Source organism: Populus trichocarpa, chromosome 18 (assembly GCF_000002775.5).
Source record: "Populus trichocarpa isolate Nisqually-1 chromosome 18, P.trichocarpa_v4.1, whole genome shotgun sequence".
Taxonomy (NCBI): domain Eukaryota; kingdom Viridiplantae; phylum Streptophyta; class Magnoliopsida; order Malpighiales; family Salicaceae; genus Populus; species Populus trichocarpa.
The window spans coordinates 14,470,207-14,491,650 of record NC_037302.2 but is presented as its reverse complement, the minus strand read 5'-3'; the positions used below and the strand labels follow the sequence as shown (position 1 = coordinate 14,491,650).

Sequence of the window (21,444 nt, the reverse complement as noted above, 5' to 3'; positions counted from 1 at the left end):
AAGGGTACCAGGAGAGACAGGCATGCGGTTGCTTTTAATTTCGTAGAATAATGTGGCCTCCAGTGTTCCGAAGTCAAAAGTTCGTGTTTTTATTTTTAAAAAAGATAGTTAGGAAATACGAGTCCATATGTATTTTTAAAAAAATTCAATTTTGTTTTGTTTTTATTAAAAATTAATTTTTTTAATATTTTGAATTGTTTTGGTGAGTTGATTTTAAAAATAATTTTTAAAAAATAAAAAAATCATCATTTTGATGCATTTCAGAATAAAAAAACACTTTAAAAATTAACCACAATCACACTTTTAATGGTTAGGAAGATCTATCGTAATTTCTGAAATCTTATCTCATAATTTATTTTCTTAGTAGTTAAGCTTTAACCATTTTTTATTTTTAATTAGATTTTAAGAAATTAAACAAAGTAATGACCAACTTGTATCAAGTTTTCCGATTAAAAAACTTTACTTGAAAAGAAAGTGTATTTAAAATAATATAAATTCATTGTTAAATTTTCACTAAAAAATATATTTTATATACAACTTTTAGATAAAAATCTTAAAGCGAATCCGGTCCGTTGTACACGTCAAGTATGGACAAGGATTTCAAAAGTCGGACAAAGGAAACACAAATATCAACGATGAATACGATGGCTCTAAACTTTCTTCTCTGGTACTACTCGTTTAAAATAATTATTTCCGTTGGTGTTAATTTAGGAAAACTTTATAGTGATAGTTAGTAATATTTTATTAGTTATTTTTAAAAATTTATTTTGAAAAAATAGATAAATAAAAAAATATAAAACTTATGATCCATTAAAAATAATAAAAAATATCTTCATTTAATAATTTATTTATTTTTATTTTTTAAAAATTAATTTAGAAAATGAGTATCATAAAATTACATATTATTTACTCCATCATAGCATTTCAACCTGGCTAGTAGTGGTGTTCACGATCCGATTCAGTATGGTTTTAACTTAAAAATTCAACCAAACCATAAAATAGTATTCCTTGTTAATATAACCCAGACCGAACCGAGAACCAGTTCAAACAAAACTATTTTTGTTCAGTTCAGGTCGGTTTTTTAGCATTAGTGTGTTTGGTATTGTGGTAGCTGTTATGGTTGTGGTTTGAAAAAAATTGTTTTATAAAAAGTACATTTAGTTGAGGTTGGTTTGAAAAAATAGGTGTTTGGTTAAAACTGTGGTTGAAATTGAGGTTGAAGAAAAAACAGTTTAATATGTTTGGTTAAGAATACTTTTGAAATTGAGGTTATAAAATAATTTAAAAATATATATATTAATATTGATGGTTTTAAATTTAAATATTGTAGAATGAATTACTCCTATTACATCATGAAATAAATAATACTTTATATAAAATATTTTTTATTATTCCATTAAACTATTTATAATTTCATTAGGTATAAAATTCATCCGATAAGAACTACAGTTTTTATAATTTTTTGAGCGTGTAATAAAATTAGATAAAATATTATCAGGTATAAAATTGATATTACAGTGCGAGTGAATTTAATTCACTCTATACTAGTTTTTAGGGAAAAAAAAATATTGTTCACATCACAGTGCGAGTGAATTTAATTCACTCTAAAAAAAACTATTAATAAAATGAACACACTGGAAAAAAAAATTGTTCACGTGAATTGCATTGTTTATTAAGTGAATAGTGCAAGCGAATTGCATTGTTCATTGTTTTTTAAGTGAACAATATATCAATTCGGTGAACAGTGCAATTAGCATGCACAATGCGTGAAAAGCAGGAATTCCTTGCTTTTCATTACCTGCGTTTCGAACGCAAAAATCATGTGGGACCCATGAATAGTAAATCACTTTTTTTTCATTACCAAACGGCTGCAAATTACGTTTTAATTAAAACACAGCCGCAACTGCGTAAGCAAACAGCTTCTTAAAATTAAAAAAATCAGAAACCAATTAAATAAGATTGTTTTTACTGTTGTTGTTGTATCAAAGTCCTCAAACTCCATTTCTCACATAGCTTGTGTATATTAGTAAATGGATGATGAAATAAACTAAGATCTTGAATTATTATCTCTAACATTAGATGATATGATGGACCAAAGTTGAGAGATGAATTAAAGTTTAGATAATTACTTAGATTTGTAAATGCATATGGAGCCATTATATCTACCATTATGTTGGTTGATGATTAGAGTGAAGTGAATGTTATGAAAAGCACTCTAATTAAAACCAGAAAGTGATTGTAGAAGATGTAGCTAGTGTCAAAACTTAAAAAGATGATTTAATATTAAGTTAACACTTAATATAAAAGAAAATAAAAGAGGAGCACAAAGAAAAAGGGGTGGCTAGAAAGGGATGGAATGATTTAGGGTTATGTTTCTTTTTATACATTTTTTAAAGTTATTTAGATTCAATTTAACCGGTCCGGTTTAATCGGCTGAAGTTTTTTGGAACCAAAATCAAATTGGACCGAGTGACTTTTGTTTTATAAAATTTATTTGGTTTTTTCTATTAATTTAGTTTTTATTTATTTATTTGATTTGTTAGTTTTTTTTTAACACTCCTAATAGCTAGTAGCAACAATAAGATAAATTTTAAGATTATTATTTACAGAGAACAAAAACCTTGTCATGTGATTTAACAATTAGTTTAGTATTCAACTATAGTACTAGAAAGTCTTCGAAATGAAGTCATGACCTAAAAATCCTATGCACTCACTACCTGCCGCGAATTACGAATGTACGGAGGAAGTTGGTTGCCGACAACTATATGAGATGGGCAGCGGAATTATATGCCGACTAAACAGAGCTTTTGTTGAAGCGTGTTTTATTATGATTTTAGGTAGGAAAATTTATAATTTTATATAGATGATAGCCATAGAAACTCAAATGGATAAGAAGCATAAAATTGGTGACAAGAAGTTGACAGTTGAATATACAGAAATAATAATAATAATAATAATAATATTAATATACAGAAATAATAATAATAATATTAATATGTTTTCAAAATATATAAATTCATTCTAAAATTATTTTTAAGAAATTTCAAATTAAAAAAAAGTGAAAATATTATGTTTGCCGGCTGTGTGACCCAGTGTATAGCTTAGAAACGAGGTTTCTTATCCTATAAGATCTTTAAAAAATTATGAGTGTATTTGTGAGTGTGATAATGATTGTTTTTTAAAATATTTTTTATGTAGAAATGTATTAAAATAATTTTATTTTTATTTTTTTAAAATTATTTTTAATATCAATACATTAAAATCATCTGAAAATATAAAAAAAATTTAAATTCAAGCAATTGTTTTTTTGTAAAATATAATTTGCAACGTATTTTCAAACAGTTTCTCTAATAATAAAACCGCAGAGTTTGGATATTTTTGAATTATTGATAAACAGAAATTTAAGTAGCCTATCCTAAGTAACCTGGATTAACAAAATAGAATATATGATCTACACTTAACAATATGTCGGAATCATGCTTTCTTTACCGACAGAGGAAAAGGGAAGCATTAAATTACCAATGCCTTTCCTGGTGTCAATAATCCCCCCCACCCCACTCATTATTTTCCATGATTGTTAAGTTTAATCAAATATATGCTTGTCGTTATACCTTCTATCAAGTTTTAGTCATTTTTCAATGGATTGAAATGGAGACTATAACTGATTTTTTAGATTGGCCAATGCTATGCTTTTCTTTTTAAAAAAAATCAAAGGAATAATGCAAATGTGAGGAATGTTAGGTGGTCTTGGGATTACGCTAACCTTTTCTTTTAAAGATGTTTTTCAAATTTGCATTTATCTCGAGAAAATATTATATTTATGTTTTTTTTAGTGTTTTTCAATGTAATATCAAAAAATAAAAAAATTATTTTAATATATTTTTAAATAAAAAATATTTTAAAAAATTAAAGCGGTCAATGAGTTAACAATTTTTTGTCTTATTGTTTTAGAATTAGCTTAAAACATATAGGTCACCTTGGAGAGTTAATGCCAGTTTTATCTCAAGGTATTTCCTCCCTTTCACTGTAAAAAGAATTATTTTAATATATTTTTAAATAAAAATATTTTTGAAAAATACACTATATAACAATATTAAATACACATTAAAAAAATATCACAAAACCATCTTAACCGAAATTTTATATTAGTATCTAAAGTGAACTTACATATGCATATATTAGCTTGTGTAATTAATTAATTTTAATTATATGAAATAATAAGAATAATATTATAAGATTTAAACTAACGACTATTTAATAATAAAAAAGAAACTCCAGTATCATGTTAAAAAAAAACTATCTTAAAGAAAGCTTAACGAACAACCACTTTCCACCATTCTCTTTAAAACGTTCACCACCCGTATCTGAGAGTTAACTTCATGCACACATCACTCCAGATATACAATCAAATATCGTTCCTTCTCAACTGTATCTACCAAGCTACCATATTCCAGATTGCTGCAAGAGGTTCGTTAATCTATTCTTTACTCAAAAGTGCTAAAGCTTGCCAGATCAGGAGATTTAAGACGAGAATAGAAGTCGAAGTGATTCAAATCTTTGAAACCAAAAGCTAAAGAAGTGATCCCACCTGTGCATATATTCCATACAAGTCATTTAGTTTCCTGTAATAGCTAGAGGTATTTCTTTTGATAATCTCCTGCTAGTCTCTGCTCGTTCCTTGAAGGCTTGTATGCTCCAAGGCATGGTCCAGATATACAAGATCCTTCATGGTGCAATACGTTGAGATCAGCTGATTGGAGAGGAGGGAAAGAGATGGGAGTCTGATCAGTACTTTTCTTGAATAGACGAAACATATTTTGATGGGGTAAAGAGGGGTAAAGTCGCTTGAGTATATGATACAGCTTGAAGCGTTTACTTCATTGCTTTGGTTTTGCATCTTCTTCCTATTTCTCCCTTTCTTTTTTGGTATAAAAAATTTACTTCGTTGATTATCCTTTGTATCAGTGTTGTAATTGGCCAAATTTTTCGTACTTTATAATAACACATTAACTATACCTACTATACCTAGATATTTTTCTTTACATATAAGAATTTTATATTCAGAGCCGCGGCATAGCTCGAAATTATCTAGTATATAATGTGTGGAGGAGTGCTAGCTATTGATATCAAAGGAGAGACAGGGGAAAGCAACTAACGAAAACTCTTTCTTGCTGATGCAGAGGTCACCATTGATTGTTCTCTCTGTTTCCTAGAAGCCTGTCAAAGAATTTCTGAGATTACTCCAGCAGCTGGTTTGTGACTTCTTCCACATTTTTGCTCTGCACTTTCTTTATTACAACAATTCTCTTAGATTGCCATATGTATGGAGACTAACTCATGACATCAACTCTAAGGGAGGCTTGGGATTACAGTATGGTGTCTGTGTGTTCTGTTCAATTTTACATTTTATTCTGAAATGAAACTTGAAATGAAAACATGATCTTGTTCTCTTCTGGGGGTCCCATGCTTCTTCTTCTTCTTCTTCTTGCTATGAATGAAAGATTTTATGATCATAGAGAATATGTTATAGGGAAGGTTTCTTAAAGCTTTATGCTTCTGTTTTTTTTTGGTTCTAGAAAATTAATGAAGAATTACGCCTGCAGAAAATGGATTTAAGACAACTTTAACCAATTGATTAAGTGTTTTACGGACTGCTGGTGCTATTTCGATTAAATTTTAGTATAATAAACACAATTAATTCATCATGAATAGGAAGTGAAAATAATATTAATTAAGCCGTATAACATGATGTATAATTTATCACATCTTAAAGAAAATATCTGGCCAGGTAACATTTTTTTTTTTTGGATTGACTAGACTTTAAATAGATTATGCTGATTTTGAACAACCAAACGGACAGCAAATCTAACTTTTCATGATTTTCTTAAGATAATTCTTTACACGTGTCTAGTAAATGATGAAGAACTTTAAAAAAACCTTAATAATAGTAAAAGGTGGCCTGCCTTCGTGGGACGTGGGAGTCTCCTGCCAGCAAGGTGTTTGTTTGATTGTCTATTTTTAGTAAGGTGGCCACGTGGCATCCACAGAAAATTGCTTTCCGTGTCCTGAGTGCTTATCTTGGCAATCCCCTCATATCCTTGCCTCGTGCCTCCATGACGCAGCATCAATGCTGTCGGCTGGATTTGATATTTATTTTGGATCCTTATCTGTTTGCTGCCCCCCTCAATTTATTTATTTTTAATTTTTTAATTTTAAAATCATTTCAAGCAGGTTTAGAAATATAGAAATATAGTTGTAGTTGTTTTTTAAAATATTTTTTATGTTGAAATTTATTAAAATAGTATTTTTTTATTTTTTAAAAATTATTTTTGAAATTATTACGTTAAAACAATTTAAAATATATATAAAAATTAATTTTTAATAAAAATAAATAAAATAAATTTTTAAAAAAATACGAAGACAACCACGTTCCAATCTCCGTTAATATCTTCAAACACTGACCTCGAACTAGATAGATGATTGTTATTTTTCTTTGCTAATATAATTACAGTTATTGAGCTTTTTTTTTTTTTATTATTATTATCACCGTTGAAAGTGCCTTTTGATGTGAAGTGAATCGTCACACTGTTTATTTTGCTGCTGCGGCAGCATTCTATTTTCGTTTTGATTATGTAAATTAACTATAGATTTCATTTTATAGGATTAATTAGCTTTTTCTTGGGAGCAGCAGCAGCACTGCCAACCACTTCACTTGATCGGGTAAGCGTAATAGTACCTGTACTTTATAATTAATTTCACTCCAGTACTTCAACTTTAGATATGTTTTTAACTGAATGCTTTCGTTAGTTTTCCTTTACAATTCAATTATTTTTCCCTAAATACCCTCCATTTCTTTTCAGTTTTTCCTTCACATACTATAAAAAAATTAAAATAAAATCAATTTTTTTAAATTAGCATTCTAACCGTAGTCAAGATACTAATTTATGATTTCTAAAAACAGAAGGACAAATTCAACAATTAATCGAAAATACAAGGACTACATACCGTAGTCAAGATACTAATTTATGATTTCCAAAAACAAAAGGACAAATTCAACAATTAATCGAAAATACAAGGGCTAGATAAATTAGCATTCTAACCACTTTCTTACCCAACCACCCCTAATTTTTACCTTGTTAAAATCCGGTAAAACAGCTTCTCATAAAAAAAAAAACATTAACCCTCTCGACATTTACTTTTAACCACGGTAAAAAAAATGCCGGGAAACCTCTCCCAGCCTGCTGTTCTCATCATCCTTCCGTATCATGAAACAGTAAAATACAGTTATAAATACACTCTACTACAGTTGGCCTAGCCTACTGTTTTATCACTTCGAACAGTTTTTTTTTTTTTAATTTATTTTTTAAATCTCATTTTTAAGCAAGCAGGCAGAAGTTATTGTTGAGGGTGTAGATTTTTTTGAAAAGAGTAACTGTTTTTTTTAAATGATTTTAATGATGGAAAAAGTAACTGAAAATGAGATGATTTTTCTGACGGTGGTGCCATCTCCCCGACGACAGAAATAAGAGAATGACAAGTTTGTTTAAAGGCTCGCCGTGTATACGCCAGCAAGATGATTTGGAAGCTGGTGAAAATCGTTCTACTGACGTCGGCCGTGATGCCAACTCTTCGTCTGGTCCTTTTGATATCGTCAGCACCAAAAACGCTCCCATCGACAGCCTCCGCAGATGGCGGGTACGTTCTCGAGTCTCTCTGTGTTTGTTTTTGCGATTTATAAGGTAAGGTAATTAGTTTTTATTTTATGTTTCTAATGTAAATGCGTGTGGATTTCGTAGAAAGCTGCGCTCGTGCTTAATGCTTCTAGAAGATTCCGATATACTCTGGACTTGAAGAAGGAAGAGGAGAAGAGGAGAATATTAAGCAAGATAAGAGCACATGCGCAAGTGATTTGGGTAAATAATGCTTTAGATTTAATTAATAATGATAATAATTATATTTTTTTATAATGTTTTGATTTGCAGGGGGTTATGTTTTGTTAATTTTTATTTTTTTTGGCATTGTATTAGGCTGCACATCTTTTCAAGGAAGCTGGGAATAATAGAGTAAATGGTACTTTCCCGTTCCTTTACCGTGCTTAATGTGGTGTGGTTTTGTTACCACAGCATGATATGGTTTGATTAGGCGATAATTATGATAATTGTTTGAATATTTGTGCTCATTATCATGTGTTATGAAATGATTATTATATTTGTCGCTTTCTTGTTCGTTTGCTGTATTTAGCGTGAAATAATCATTTGTTTGTTCAGAATTTTGGATGTGTTATCTGGTCTTTTATTCATTTCTTTGTTGATTTCATCTCCCCCCACTTATGTTTCTTTCTTTTTGTTTGCTTGATGTTATTTGCTGCGAAGGGCATTGTGTCTTGCTGGAAAATCGTTGGCATTCTTTTTCTTGGTCGTATTTGTTTATTTTTATTTCATGGTTCTCATTTTGACAGATGGTTACTTTGGTCTGATGCACGGTGGAATTTTTGAAGTTTATATTGGATACTGTTTATAATAAGATTTCCTGTTAATTTTTTTGGTGTGTTTGTTGAACGGGTAATTTATGATTTCTCCGAGATGTTCAGTGCACCACAGGTTTTTAATTGCATTCTCGTCACAAGAAGTATGGTTTGAAAATGTTATACTGTGCTGTTAGTATGTGAACTAAACGAAATTTGGGGATGGCAGGAGACACAGAACCACATCCACCCCCCACTGGTGATTTTGGAATTAGCGTGGGGCAAATTTCTGTAATCACGAGGGATCATGATCATAATGCTTTGGAGGCACTCGGTGGGGTAAGTCTACCACTCTCTTTGTTCTCTGTATCATTTTACTATTCGTATCTTAGATTCATTTTCTTATTTTATATCTACACCAGGTAAAAGGGGTTGCAGATGCATTGAAAACTGATATAGAGAAGGGAATTCATGAAGATGATGCTGATTTATTGAAACGGAAGAATGCATTTGGATCAAATACATATCCTCAGAAAAAAGGAAGGAGTTTTTGGGTAACTTCTTTTGCAGATTTGTACTTAGTATCATTGCTTACTTTTCCTTCTTTTTTTCCCCTTCTTTCTCTACTTCTTTGACCAAAAAAGAAGAAGTGGAGTACTGTAGACCCTTGATTGAATTTAGTATGGTGCTTTCTGTAGATGTTCCTTTGGGAAGCTTGGCAAGATCTTACTTTGATCATATTGATGGTAGCTGCAGTGGCCTCTTTGGTGCTGGGTATGAAGACAGAGGTGAGTTTCTGCAGGGCATAACTGATTGTGCCACCATTATTTGACCATATAAACCAGAAGAATGCTTCATCCAGAGCTTTCAATGAATCGATTCATTTAACTTTCGATAACCTGATCCTCGCTTCTTGGAGGCAAATAAATTTTGGTTTCCCTTGTGCTTACATTATATACACGGCAATAATCTGGTTTGCTTTTGGGAAACAAGATTGATGGTTGATTAAGAAAAAGAATCATACGATTGCAGTCCACACATATAAACATAGGGATGTAAACACACAGACACACAAAAAATAATGAAAAAAAGATGGCATTGGTGCATTAAAACACTAGAAAATTGCCAATAAGTTCATCTAGTTTCTTGAATGTGGTCTCCATGTCAACTTGCGTGCTATATGTTTTTGTAACGGTTCCTTGACCTTTATCTGATCAATAAATTGTTGTTTACTTATTCAGAGGGTCTTGCACTTTCTTTTGCAGGGTGTTAAGGAAGGATGGTATGAAGGGGCCAGCATTGCTTTTGCAGTTATTCTTGTCATTGTTGTGACAGGTATGGAGATGCATTTATAGCGCTTTATGTATTTGAATTGGGAAAAATTAAGTTTTGTATAGAGTAGCAAATTAGTGGATCCCCCATTGCTTAGTAGAGTTTTTTGTTTTAATCTTCTCAGGATAATACTTATGTGATTCAGTTACAATGTTAAGTTTGTCAAATCTATTTGGTTTCTTGTGTTAAAATTCCTATAGATGAAACACTGTGGTTGGTCTTGTAGGATGACGCCTGGTGCCTTGTTACATATTTGTGCTGTGTTTACCTGCATTTCTTTGTATCGATTTCTGTTGCTGGATGTGTGGGTGTGTGTTGAATTTACAAAAAACTTCCCAATAACAATCACAAAACTGTTACTTGCTGCAAATATTGGAAATAGAAGAGATTCTAAGCAACAACAATATTGCTTAATTAACAGAACTACCATTAATGCAGAAGTGAACAAAAAATGGAGAACCATTGACTGTTTTGGCTTTGATATATTGAATCCATTCACATCGATCCATCTAACTATGCCAATATATATATGAATGCTATGCGTTATTATTTGATTATAATAATGCCTGAAATCTTGAACTGCTATAAAGTGCTATAATTTTTGCAAATGCTGTGTCATCATTTGCCAGTTCACGTTGATCCATTTAAGTATGCCAATATATATAGGTTTTTGCGAATGCTGTGTTATTATTTGACTATAATAATGCTTGAACTGCTATAAAGTGCTATAATTTTTCAGAAGTGGCAGAATACTTGTCTGACCTACCAGCTTTTTTGGTATTTGTCATTTATCCTGTTTGTCTTTGTTCATCTAGTTGGGAAGATCAAAGAAAAGCCTTCAACTGTGATTTGCTTGCTTTATTGGATTTCTTAATGTTTGAATGAGTTATTTAGTATGATAGGAGAGACCTGTTGGGGGGCTAGCCAAATATCACTGGTGGGTCATATAAGATACTTAGAGTCATGTCTTAGACAATCTGGTCATGCTCTCTGGTCATTTTGTTAAAAGTCCAAATTTTCTTCCAAGGACTAGCATGATGGAGATGATGTTATATATCATAGATGGATATGAGTGTTTTGCTTTTTTCTGTGGTCACTAATATTAGCTTGAACTTTGAGCACCTACTAGAATCATTTTCTATATGTCCTCCTCTTCCTTTCTTTCTTCAGCTATAAGTGACTACAAACAATCTCTTCAGTTTCAAAATTTAAACGAGGAGAAGAGAAACATACATTTGGAGGTGCCTTTCTACTATGGCAGTTTTATTTTATTTTATTTTTAATTATGGGCATTTATTTGTCTTGTACTTTAAATTTAAATTTAAAGGCTCCTGTGTAGGTTACCAGAGGAGGTAGAAGAGTTGAAGTTTCAATATATGATATTGTTGCTGGTGATGTTATACCCCTTAACATTGGTGATCAGGTAATTTTCATTTTCTGGTAATTTCATTTCTTGTAATTTTCATTTTCTTACCCTACTTCATTGGCGTCCTTCATATTTCTCCAGGTTCCTGCTGATGGAATTTTAATTACTGGTCACTCCCTTGCTATTGATGAATCAAGCATGACTGGAGAAAGCAAGATTGTAAGCCTTGGATTTATATTTCAACTTGCTGATATTGCATTATTACGCTCGTTGTATTCAAGTTTGATTGCTTTTTTTTCAGGTCCAAAAGAATTCCAGGGAACCGTTTCTAATGTCTGGCTGCAAAGTTGCAGATGGTAGTGGCACTATGCTGGTAAAATTTAAATGTTCTCATTTTTCTTCTCTTTCTATTCCCCTCTGCTAAGTACAATAATTTTCACCTTTTTAAAAATCCATCTTGTTGGCTCATCGAAGGCAACTAATGGAGGGATACAGTTAGGGTCTCGACATTGTTTTTGGTTTCTATGTATTTGAAAGGAAATAAGAGAGTAAAAAGAGGGAAAAAGGCTGGTAGTACGTGCAGCAATCTTTTTGTTTGTCCTTGAGGGACCGAGGGTTTGTCTTCAACCCAGCCTTACCCTATCCCTTTTACTCTGCATGGGGTATTCGGATCCCTCTCACATTCATTTGGACATGATATTTTAATTGTAGCCTTTATTTACCTTGCTAGCTTACGTGTCTTTCATGGTAGGGGTTGATGGTTTATTGGCCTCTATTTACCTTGCTAGCTTACGTGTCTTTTGTTTTTTCCATTGTCTGCAGGTAACAGGTGTTGGAATTAATACTGAATGGGGGTTGCTCATGGCTAGTATATCAGAAGACAATGGTGAAGAAACACCTTTGCAGGTTGGTTTTCTCAATATTGGTTTGTAATAACCTTTATATTATAAGCATCATATTTACTGTTAGTGACTGCTTACAGGTGCGCTTGAATGGGGTCGCAACTTTCATTGGTATTGTGGGGCTGACAGTAGCTTTGCTTGTCTTGGTAGTCCTCTTGGTCAGGTAACTGCGATATCTTTTTCTGCCCTCTTCACCTCTCTTTATGTCTGTATGTTGAATTTGCAAATTTGATCCAACAGATATTTCACTGGACATACAAAAAACTTTGATGGAAGTCCTGAGTTCGTAGCGGGTAAAACAAAAGTTAGTAAAGCAGTAGATGGAGCCGTTAAAATTCTGACTGTCGCGGTATGTGCTCCTTTCTTCAAGCATTCTCCTTAATCTCCATATGCCTCTGATTAACTAACTTTATAATCCTTGTAGGTCACCATTGTTGTAGTTGCAGTGCCTGAAGGGCTTCCCTTAGCAGTTACTTTAACGTGAGTTTACCTTCTTGTAAAATTAGTCCAGTATCTTGGGCAACATTGTTTATCCAAACATCATCCATTATTTTCTTTCATCAGCTGTCATCACAAGTTCAAATTACTACTATCTTTCATTAACCCATGCATTTTGTGCTGTTAAAAAAAAAACAAAACCCATGCATTTTATTATTACCTTTTGTAGCAGATTAATTCCCATCTTTCCTTTTATATAGCAGGTGATGTTACCTCTGACTTTCATATACTGGTTTCATGATTGAATATCTTATGCTTAAAATAGACTCGCTTTCTCGTTGTTGTTTTTTTCTTCTATGACAGTCTTGCATACTCGATGAGAAAAATGATGAGAGATAAGGCTTTGGTATGTGATGTTCTATATTATTGTTGGTGGTTTTGATGACCTTGACACTCTGTGGCTTAAATAGAAATTGAATCGCAGGTGCGCCGGCTTTCTGCTTGTGAAACCATGGGCTCTGCCACCACTATTTGCAGTGATAAGACTGGAACTTTGACCTTGAATCAGGTGAATCTTGAGGAAAAGATTGTTCTCATAGCTTTTCCTTGACTTGGATGGGGGAGTGAGTAATAGGGTCAGTGTCTTTCTTCTCGCGTTAATTTCAAAGACCTCTTTGATTCACAGATGACCGTTGTGGAAGCTTTTTCTGGAGGGAAAAAAATGGATCTTCCTGAAAGTAAATCACAATTGCCTCCTATTTTGTCTTCTTTACTTATTGAAGGTATTGCACAAAACACAACCGGCAGTGTTTTTGTTCCTGAGGTAAGTTCAAGGGATTTCTCATGCTTTTTTTTCTTAAATATGAAAAATGTAATTGAGCAGCTGATCAAGTATCCAGGGCATCATATGATTTGCTGTCACTGCTCTTTGGCAGGGAGGTGGAGATCTAGAGATTTCTGGATCGCCAACAGAAAAGGCCATTATGGGATGGGCAATCAAGGTCTGTTTTTTAACTTGCTCTTGTTTGCTATAAGGTGAAATTTTGAATTCTAAATCAGATCATGGGTATTCCTTGTTGGTAGCTGGGGATGAATTTTGATGCTGTCCGATCTGAATCGAATGTCATTCATGTATTCCCATTCAACTCTGAGAAGAAAAAAGGCGGGGTGGCACTACAGCTGGTAATATAACTACATTGTTAATTTGTTATATTATAGTAACCTTAGTGAAAGCAAATTGACAGTCCAGTATGGGACTGTGCTTTGGGAAAAGTTGATTTTTGTTTGGTGCTTCTCTTTCTCTTTAAAAGAGTATCAAGTACATACTATCCTTCATTTCTAAGATTGTGAAAAGCCCAAGAGTGTGTTGTTATTGTTTTTTGTAACTCAACTCATTTATGTTAAATACCAATTGAACCGTTACCTTTATGATTCATCCATTGCACCAATCTGCTAAAACTGAGACCTATAGAACCTTGCTTGTGTGTATGAAGTAATTCGACTCATTTGAACATCGTTGACTAGCAATACTCAGAATTCTTTCTTTTGCTAAAGTTTTGGTGGGCAATAAAAATAGCGCAGTAAAATTTATTTTCTATGCAATTCATAAACTCTAGATATCATGGCCTACAATATTTTTTATACAGGCCAGAAATGTAGTCCATATATAATTAGGAAACTAATTGAAAATTGTGAATTTGAACCAATATTGTATTCTGCTCTTAGATGTGATTCAAAATTGTTTAATTTTTACAGCCCAACTCTCAAGTGCATATACATTGGAAGGGGGCTGCCGAAATAGTCTTAGCCTCATGTACAAAATATGTTGATGCAAGTGGTAACACAGTGCCATTGGATCAAGACAAGGTTGGTTTAAATGGTTGCTTTCTCTGATTAAGTTTGTCCATGTATTGTGTTTGGTAAAAGGAGGTTAGTCACAGTTCTTTGAGTGGAAATGTTGTTTTCTGTTCTCTCTCACATCAGACTTTTCTCTTTATTTGGAGAACTGAAAAGCAATAATGTTTGTTTCATCATTTTAAGAGGCACCTGCTATTGTTGATGGCATCATTCATATTATAATAGGATTCTTTTTGGTGAAACTGGTGATTGATTTCAGGTGTCGTTTTTTAAGAAAGCTATTGAAGATATGGCTTGCAGTAGTTTGCGTTGTGTTTCCATTGCGTATAGAACATATGACATGGACAAAGTTCCAGCTGATGAACAACAACTAGCTCAATGGGTGATTCCTCAAGATGATCTTGTTTTGCTTGCAATTATTGGCATAAAGGTACATGTTGCCGTATGGTTGAGATTATCATTTATCCCACTTGTTTACGATGACATCCTTATTTATCACACCAAGAAACTGTTCTACTAATGGCCTTGTGAGATGCAACTAATTTACTCATTAACTTTGTTGATTTATGTAATCTAGTTTTGCTTCACTTGGCTCTTAACATTTATATTTACACAATTTTGTTTCACTCAGCTGCTGAACATTTACATTTTCGCATATAATTAAATTTTATTTCAGACTGTTATGATTTATATTTGCATGCTACCTTGTATATAAAATTATGCAGGACCCATGTCGTCCAGGTGTGAGAGATGCTGTTCGACTGTGCCAAAATGCTGGTGTTAAGGTATTTTTGCTTGTCATGTTTTAACCCGTCTGTGTGATTGATATGCTATCAGTTATTTGTTGTATAACGCTGCAATTTCTTTTTTGCTCGCCAACCTTTTTTGTATTATAAAAGCTCTGTTGGATTCATTCTTCAGCATGCTGAATGCTGGTTTCTGATAACTTTGAACTTGTATCAATTCTGGTATGAACGATTATTTTGGAAAAACAATTTGGGATATACATAACAGATTTATTTTTCCTTTAGAATTTCTGAACCACATATTTTAGGTCATTATTTATTTATTTTCTAATTTTTGTGTGCTCGTTTCCTTTGAAATTACTAAGCTTTTGATATCTTGCTCTATATTGATGGCAATGCTCCTATGTCTTGGTCTCTCCCATCTCCTAGAGAGTCAAGTCATAGTGATATTTGATGCTCAGCTAGTTTTATTTCTCTTTCTACTTTGCTTTGTTTTCCCTTAAATATAAAAATAGTTTGATTGAGTTGAATATAATTGTTATCTAGGTTTTAGTTTTGAATGTTAATGCTGTTCATTCTTTTATGCTTGCAATTTGGAAGATTGTTGCTATTGGGTCAAATATAATTCTATATTGGAGAGTTTTCTCAAATTAAGGGGGAAATGCATTGAAACAGGTTTTGGTTCCTAAGATAGATCCTGCTTTTATTTCTTCCACACTTAAAATATTTAAAAGCAGCCAAGGACAGCTGATTTTGTTCATAAACTTTAACTATAGTTTTGCTGGGAGGTGATTCTGAAAGTGTGGGAAATTCTTTTCCTGCTGAGCTCTCTCTCTCTCTCACACACGCAGTCTTTATAAATTTACCTTTTGAGAGCATGAAATTGGTCCTGATAAACAACATGAGACCTCTATTGACCTGCAAACATAAATTGGTGGTCAAGAAGTTTAAGTGAAGTGCAGATTACTTTCTATTTCCCTGTTTCCTGTTACTGGGTCTTGTTGGGAAGTCATCTGAACTTTTTCTAATTATTGTGTTGCTTGCAGACGTTTTTAGCCATCAAGATTCTGTAATTGTATGCATCAATTAAACAAAATAGAACATTATATGGTTATGATTGAGTTACAATTACATGAAGTCTAGTGTTACAATTTTATTTTTGTATCAAGTTGATGCCATTCCACAAATAGGAGTGTTGAATCTTAGACCCTTCTTCATTAATACATGCTTATTTGATTATGCCAGGCATTGAATTAATAACAAGGAACTTTTGTACATAGGTTCGCATGGTAACTGGTGACAATCCTCAAACTGCTAAAGCAATTGCTTTGGAATGTGGGATACTGAGCTCAGAAGAAGATGCTGTGGAGCCTAATGTTATTGAAGGAAGAGTGTTTCGTGAATATTCAGATTCAGAAAGAGAAGACATCGCAGAGAAGATCTCAGTAAGAATTAATTGTCTCCATTTGTTATCAGTTTTTTCTGTTTTTGTATATTTGCAAATTGTCTAATACTTAAAAGAGCCAAATTTCTTAAAAACATGTGCTATTCAAAATCTTTTAGGTGATGGGGAGGTCTTCTCCGAATGACAAGCTTTTGCTTGTGCAAGCATTGAAAAGGAGGGGACATGTTGTTGCTGTAACTGGAGATGGAACAAATGATGCTCCTGCATTGCATGAGGTTTGATTTTTTTTTTAATGCTGTTACAATTGTTCCATGCATTCAAAGAAAGAGTGCCACACAGTTCATTTGGAGGAAGTTTGGTGGAAGTTTAGAATTCAAAATGTATCTGGAAGTAAGGGTCCTATATCTGAGGCATTTCTCCTAACTGGTTCCTTTCCCTAATATGTGCAGCCACCTTTCATTATCTGGTCGATGATTTCAAGTGCTAATTTTTTTTTCACAAAACAGTGGTTTTGGTTAATAATTTCAATGCTTAGTTTTCTAACAAAACAAATTTGAATTGGTTTGGGTTGAGATCTTTGCTTAAGAGAATAGTGCAGAGCCCTAGTTTTGTTATGTTTCTGTATTAATGGTTCTTAATATTTTTATAATCAGTTATCTCTTTTCACAAGGTACTCTGACTTGCTACATTGCTATTATTCATTTTTTGAGTTCAGGCAGACATTGGTCTCTCAATGGGTATTCAAGGCACAGAAGTTGCTAAAGAGAGCTCAGATATCATAATTTTGGACGACAATTTTGCTTCAGTCGTGAAGGTTGACACTGTTTTCAGCTAATTTAGTTTGAATTAGAATCCTCGCTTTTTTATGCTATTGCAGGACATCAGATTCTTCAAAATTATCTTCTTGACTTGTAGCAGTAGATCAAGGTCTTAGGCCTTTTGTTGCTACTCACTACGACCATAGACTAACTAAATATTATTGAACGCCCAAGTTGATAAGCATTTTAGGGCCAAAGTTGTGCTATTATTATTTCATTCTTTTTGAAAGTGCAAGTTTCAATTATTTTAAATGTCTCCTTAATGCAGGTTGTCCGTTGGGGTAGATCTGTATATGCAAATATCCAGAAATTTATTCAGTTTCAGCTTACAGTTAATGTTGCAGCTCTCATTATAAATGTTGTGTCTGCAATGTCTTCTGGTGAAGTCCCATTGAATGCAGTGCAGGTATTTTCACTCCTAGTATCACACAACTAAAAAAGGTTAACTGTTTCAGTTAGTCTGTATTCATGCTAATGTTTCTATCTATTAATACAGCTCCTTTGGGTTAATCTTATCATGGATACTCTTGGAGCACTGGCACTGGCTACTGAGCCTCCAACAGATCACCTGATGAATAGATCTCCAGTTGGTCGCCGGTAAGAAATGCTACGTTGGTTGGCACCTTGTCGGTGTATAAAATGTTGAAAATTTTAAAACTGAACTCGACCTGTTCTATGCTTAGAACAGTGTCCTCCTTTCTTTGTAATACAATGAGTTGAAAATTTTATCTGGAAAGTTTTAGAATTGGAGACGCCATGTTGATTTGTCCAAGCATTTTATGCCTGGGATATTGGATGTATGTATGTTACAACTAGTGTCTCATCTGGACTTTAGAGAAGTAGATGGCTCTGTTTTAGTTCGATTCTTGAACCTGATTGATGGCTTCCCCTTACTAAAATTTCAAACCTTCCTACCTCAGCCTAAAACTCAGCCATTTGTTTGCGTTTTGTTATTATTAGATAACTTGTGTGAGTAATAGTATATGTTTCTTCTGTAAAAATGGTGGTGCCTTTATTCTATAAAGATATTTCCCAGGTAAAATGTCTCAGTTCTGGTCTTTAATTTACTTGGTGTCTCATTATGTTCCTTTTGTTTCTCTGTTATCAAAATAACTGGGACATGGTTTTGCATTTTCTATGATTTACCTCATTGTGTATACACATTTTCAGGGAACCACTAATAACAAATATCATGTGGAGGAACCTGCTGGTACAGGTACGTTTTAGTGTTTGGTTTTATTCTATCTATCTTGTCAATATTAACACTTCAAATTGCTATAAATTTTCTGCTTAGTTTGTTTTTTTTTTTTTTCCAGTCACATAACATACAATAATGGTAACTGTTGATTGTGGTTTCTAAAATTTTAGGCAGCATATCAAGTGACCGTGCTCCTTGTCCTTAATTTTCGAGGAGAGAGTATACTAGGTTTGGAGCATGAGACCCCTCAGCGTGCGATCGAAGTGAAGAATACCTTGATATTCAATGCATTTGTGCTCTGTCAGGTAAGTCTTTTAACTGCTCTTAATAAACTGAAGGAACAAACAATTAAAATGATTCCAGTTAAATTCCATTATAGCATTGTTGTATTATTTGGTTGTTGAGAGTTCCTAACTACAAGGCATGATAAGGGACTAATTTTTTGAAATGTAGATCTTCAACGAATTTAATGCCCGGAAACCAGATGAAATCAATATTTTCAAAGGGATTTCAAAAAACCACCTATTCATTGCTATAATTGGAATAACACTTGTACTTCAGGTAAGAGCAGTTATATTAGCCCCTCTTAAATTCTTCAATGCCCTAGGTTTTGGGCCTTTTTTGTGCTGTCCATGAACATTAATATTATTATTTTTTTCTCGCGTGTGTTTTTATAGGTAATCATAGTTGAGTTCGTTGGAAAGTTTACTTCTACCGTCAAGCTCAATTGGAAACAGTGGCTGATTTCAATTATTATTGGTTTTATCGGGTAAGTGAAGTGATTTTCTTCAAATGTCATTTATGAATATGGTGTAAGAAGCAAACACGAGATATCCTTTCCAGAAAACATCCTATGTGTGTTATTCTCAAACCATTTAGCTCATGTTTGCATGCCTGAACTCATAGTTTTTTTTTTTTTAATTATTTTTTTCTGTCCAATCAGCTGGCCGCTTGCTGCTCTCGCTAAACTGATACCTGTTCCACAAACTCCTTTGCACAAGTTCTTTACAAATATGTGTAATCGACGTGCCAAGTCTTCCAAGTCTTCCAAGTCTTCCAAGTAAGAGTCTTTCGATATTTGTCTGTTCATCTTTCCTTCTTCAAGTGGGCATCAATTTAATTTGACATACCGGGTCTGATATTTCTCAATTAATGTCTTTCAGGTCATCATCAGTAGAGGTCACTAACAATTCACAGCACTAACACCGACCTGCCTAATGTAAATTTACTAGCTCTGTCAGCACTCTCTCTCCATTTTTGCTTCGTAGGATGATACAGATCTACACAGATGGCGACATGCTTGTGAATAAAATCTATCACCGGTGGGTTTTTTTTTTTTTTTTTTTTTTTTTTTTTGCACTGATCGCTTCAGGCTTCAGTTCTTATTAGCGAGGGTTGTTTAGGAGAAAAACCGGTGCCTTTATTTTTGCTTGGTAAATATTTTTTCATATAGATTGTGTTTCCATGTATGAAATGTTTGTAATCGAATGCGGTGAGGACACTTGGACCTGAAACACAGTTTATACCCCATGTTTGGCTGTAGTAAAATAGGGGATAGCCCAATATTTTATGTAGTGCGCCATAATTCTATTTGCTGGTTTTGATTAGGGTTTCTTTGTTTTGTTAATTTTCTAAAATATGGTTTTGGATTATTGATGATGAAATAAGAAAAGTTACTCTTCTTTCTCTCCTCCGCCTCCTCCTCTTCTAATCTTTTCTCCTTTTTTCCAAATCTTCTCTTCTTCGGCTGCTCTCCTTCTCCCCCCTAGCTTTCTTATTCTCTTATTTTTGTTCAATTTTCTGTAACCAATTGATATAAACTATTTAAACCCACCCCTTTTCAAACCATCATCTTTCACCAGCCAGTTTCCACGCATAGCACATATCCTCCACGGGGCCCCTTTTCACACTGATTAACGAAGATTAACGAAGCCCCTACGGTCGATCAATATTCTATCACCACAACCCTTTCCCTCAAATCACGACAGGTCTGGACCTACAAATAACCCAACAACCCCATCATAGATAAAACCCAACGCCAGCCAGCCAGCCACCCACTGCCATAAAAACACACCACAAACCACAAAAAGGCCAAAAGTCAGAACACAAAGCTAGAAATAAACATGAAATGAGTGAAAGTTGGGGTTTCCATTTAGATGCGAAGCATTAGTTTAGTTGAGAGTAAGGGATGAAAGAGACTTGAAGAGTGTTTCGTCTCTCTTTTGAAATTCACAAGTTGTTGTGCATCATTTATCATTTGATTTCAAAGGATTCGATTGTAATTTTATTTTTATCTTGAAAAAAAATAAGTGACAGAAAAGTCAATGTAAAAATATATTAAAAAAATAAAATAAAAAAAACATTAAGAAAATCCACAAAAAAGCGATAACATCAATAAAATATCAGCATAGTCATGAAGTTATATTTGACGCGGTGGAGTTCCTTCGACCCCCGAGAAAATTGGTAAGGACACAATATATGATCCTTTTGGTTTGTGTTTTGGCTTTAATTTAGAAATAGAAAAGAAAAAGGAGAGGATTCTTCGTGTTTAAACATACTGATAAATGACAACACAAATTCGTGTCTTGAGATGAGCTTCAATGGAGTCAAATATCACTTGGCATTTCCGGATCCAATCCTAGTGGAAGTAACAAATTCGTGTCCATCCACGATCCACGCCTTGGAGACCCAAAAGATGCTCAGGTTACTAAAAGAATTGACATAAGAAAAGAATCAGCACTCTGTTGTTGTCAAAGGGATTTATATACTTGTTGATGGGAGTTTTTTTTATATATAGGAAAATTGATATTTTTTTTGTTTATTTTATATTTTTCTATTCTTTTATGATATTTTTCTAGCTTTTTTTTTTTTTTTTTTTTTCTATTTGAAAGGAACATTCTTCTTAGTTTATTTGTTCT

At 33.1% G+C, this 21,444-nt stretch overlaps 1 protein-coding gene across 1 annotated transcript; it reads left to right on the top strand.

The window, feature by feature from the left end:
* Window positions 1-4,320: 4,320 nt before the first annotated feature.
* On the top strand, window positions 4,321-20,133 carry LOC7484054 (calcium-transporting ATPase 10, plasma membrane-type-like). Its single transcript, XM_052449234.1, has 37 exons — window positions 4,321-4,467; window positions 5,181-5,252; window positions 6,672-6,720; window positions 7,521-7,695; window positions 7,797-7,913; window positions 8,028-8,070; window positions 8,694-8,803; window positions 8,887-9,018; window positions 9,163-9,252; window positions 9,730-9,799; window positions 10,967-11,037; window positions 11,136-11,219; window positions 11,304-11,381; window positions 11,464-11,535; window positions 11,985-12,068; window positions 12,145-12,227; window positions 12,305-12,413; window positions 12,489-12,544; window positions 12,866-12,908; window positions 12,987-13,070; window positions 13,188-13,325; window positions 13,438-13,503; window positions 13,586-13,684; window positions 14,258-14,368; window positions 14,619-14,789; window positions 15,085-15,144; window positions 16,386-16,550; window positions 16,669-16,785; window positions 17,226-17,324; window positions 17,597-17,734; window positions 17,825-17,925; window positions 18,499-18,544; window positions 18,697-18,831; window positions 18,980-19,087; window positions 19,204-19,295; window positions 19,470-19,586; window positions 19,690-20,133. Exons 1-37 carry the CDS (start codon window positions 4,380-4,382, stop codon window positions 19,727-19,729), a joined length of 3,513 nt encoding a protein of 1,170 aa, XP_052305194.1. The 5' UTR covers window positions 4,321-4,379; the 3' UTR covers window positions 19,730-20,133.
* Window positions 20,134-21,444: the final 1,311 nt, after the last annotated feature.

Bases quoted from the DNA above. Each gene is read 5' to 3' on its own strand.
- LOC7484054 (XM_052449234.1), top strand. From the start codon at position 4,380: ATGCACACATCACTCCAGATATACAATCAAATATCGTTCCTTCTCAAC. The intron at 7,696-7,796 runs GTACGTTCTCGA...TGGATTTCGTAG, and splicing joins ACAGCCTCCGCAGATGGCGG to AAAGCTGCGCTCGTGCTTAA. The intron at 12,545-12,865 runs GTGAGTTTACCT...CTTCTATGACAG, and splicing joins CCCTTAGCAGTTACTTTAAC to TCTTGCATACTCGATGAGAA.